Raw genomic sequence first — 1,954 nt, 5'->3', positions numbered from 1 at the left:
TCCCCCTCCAGTCTGTTACTTCCTAAAGTTCTACATGGAGCTTGCCAGAGGAACTGCGGCTCTCTGAGGGGAGTACAGTCCGGCTGCCTGTGCAACTACGCCCGAAGCATGGTTATTTCGGAGGAAAGCTCTCAGGCGAATTGAGTTGCGGCTTTCGGCTTGAAGTGTCAAAACACAGAGGAGGTCCTCGAGAACGCCGAGCGACAGAGGGACAACTCGTGGACGCTTAAAACGACCATTTGAATGATATAATCAACTTCGTGGAAGCAGCGATTCTCCGGGACTGCGATGACCTCCAGTAAAGACATGAAGGCAGGTTCTGTGTTGCAGTCCGGCGGCGAGGAGAGGAGGCGGGCGCCCCTGGACCAGCTGCCGCCGCCGGCGAACTCCAACAAGCCCCTAACGCCGTTCAGCATTGAGGATATCCTTAACAAACCCTCGGTGAAGAAGTCGGTGGCCAGTATCTGTCCGCCGAGGGTGCTGGAGAAAGTCACGAGCTCTGGCTCGGCGAGAAACGGGATCACCACTCCGTCCTCGCCGCTGTGCGCACTGGAGGAGTTGGCCAGCAAAACGTTCAAGGGTCTGGAAGTCAGCGTAATCCAGGCAGCAGAAGGTACAGACTGGCTTTCTGTATTTTTAGGTCAGATTGATTTTTTTTTTTTTTTTTTCCAGACAGACAGGATGACTTTCAAACAGTTTGTCGAAGGGGGAGCAAGCGGCACAGCCACCGGGCCGGCTCCCGGCTGAGCTCGGCGCTAGCGGGGTTTGTTTTTGACGCTCGGTGTGGGCACGCGAGGACAGCTACGCAGGAATGTGTGTACAGAGTTCAAAATGAGACGATGGAACACACGCATATGATCCGTAAACCGCTAAAACTGGCCAGTGTCGTGGCTGCTGCACCAGTCTGCGTGCTGTCAAAAAGGCAACCAGCCGTTATTATGGCCAACTGCATTGTAGTGTCATGCTGAATACAGAGGGACAGAACGACACACAAACTTAAATGACGCACGACTATTACACATTTCTGACCCGCTGCTAAAAATAATTAACCTCCAGAATCGTAACATTTGGTCGGATTCTTGTTGGGTTCACAATATGGTGGGGAATTCGCCAGTGGGATGAATGGTTAGCTCAGCGGTATCCACGAGGGGTCTCGATTCAGCCAAGTTCTTAAAAGTTTGTCTCCGTTTAAGTCAAGTGAAATAAACACAGTCTTTTCGGTCTAAGGCGAGAGACCAAGCCGAGCCTGCAACCCTAGGACAGGCCTGTTCTGCAGTGCCCTCTGTTGCCGCTGTAGTCTTGGGGTGGGTCGGGAGGGGGGGGCTATGGGGGCGAAATTGGCCCTTGCGATTGTTTCATTCCTCTCCTATGTTTTTCTTCTCCCACCCCTCCAAGGCCGCGAGCATCTAAACGCCTTCGGACAGAGGCAGACGTCAAAAAAGAGGAGAAAGTCGCGGACGGCCTTCACGAACCACCAGATCTACGAACTGGAGAAGAGGTTTTTGTACCAGAAGTACCTTTCCCCGGCCGACCGCGACCAGATCGCGCAGCAGCTGGGCCTCTCCAACGCGCAGGTCATCACCTGGTTTCAGAACCGCAGGGCCAAACTCAAGCGGGACCTGGAGGAGATGAAAGCGGACGTGGAGTCGCTAAAGAAAATCACCCCACAGACCCTGCAGAAGCTCGTCAGCATGGACAACATTGAGGATCCCCAGGGTGGGGGCCCCGAGGCCAGATCGCCCAGTATCTCCCCGAGCTCGCAAGGACACCGCGCCTTCCCACAGTCCCCCTCCTCATCCAGAGACCAAACCACGGATGAATTCTCGGAGGACGACGAGGAAATCGAGGTGGACGATTGACAGTCAGGGGGCCTGTGATTTTCATAAGCGACAACAGAAAAGAATATTAAAAAGGGGGCATTTTTCTTCCCAAACTTTTGCACGGATATTGACAA

General features: G+C 53.8%; 1 protein-coding gene across 1 annotated transcript; it reads left to right on the top strand.

The window, feature by feature from the left end:
• Positions 1-288: 288 nt before the first annotated feature.
• Positions 289-1,954, top strand: lbx2 (ladybird homeobox 2). Its single transcript, XM_040120289.1, has 2 exons — positions 289-613; positions 1,396-1,954. The coding sequence occupies exons 1-2, from the start codon at positions 289-291 to the stop codon at positions 1,857-1,859; spliced, it is 789 nt and encodes a 262-aa protein (XP_039976223.1). The 3' UTR covers positions 1,860-1,954.

Source organism: Xiphias gladius, chromosome 23 (assembly GCF_016859285.1).
Source record: "Xiphias gladius isolate SHS-SW01 ecotype Sanya breed wild chromosome 23, ASM1685928v1, whole genome shotgun sequence".
NCBI lineage: Eukaryota > Metazoa > Chordata > Actinopteri > Istiophoriformes > Xiphiidae > Xiphias > Xiphias gladius.
Note: the sequence above shows the minus strand (reverse complement) of the source record. Positions and strands in the feature narration are given on the sequence as shown.

What these genes read in the sequence shown, in the direction of transcription:
- lbx2 (XM_040120289.1), top strand. Translation starts at nt 289, where the DNA reads ATGACCTCCAGTAAAGACATGAAGGCAGGTTCTGTGTTGCAGTCCGGC. An exon ending in CGTAATCCAGGCAGCAGAAG is followed by an intron (nt 614 to 1,395) that starts GTACAGACTGGC and finishes CACCCCTCCAAG; the next exon opens with GCCGCGAGCATCTAAACGCC.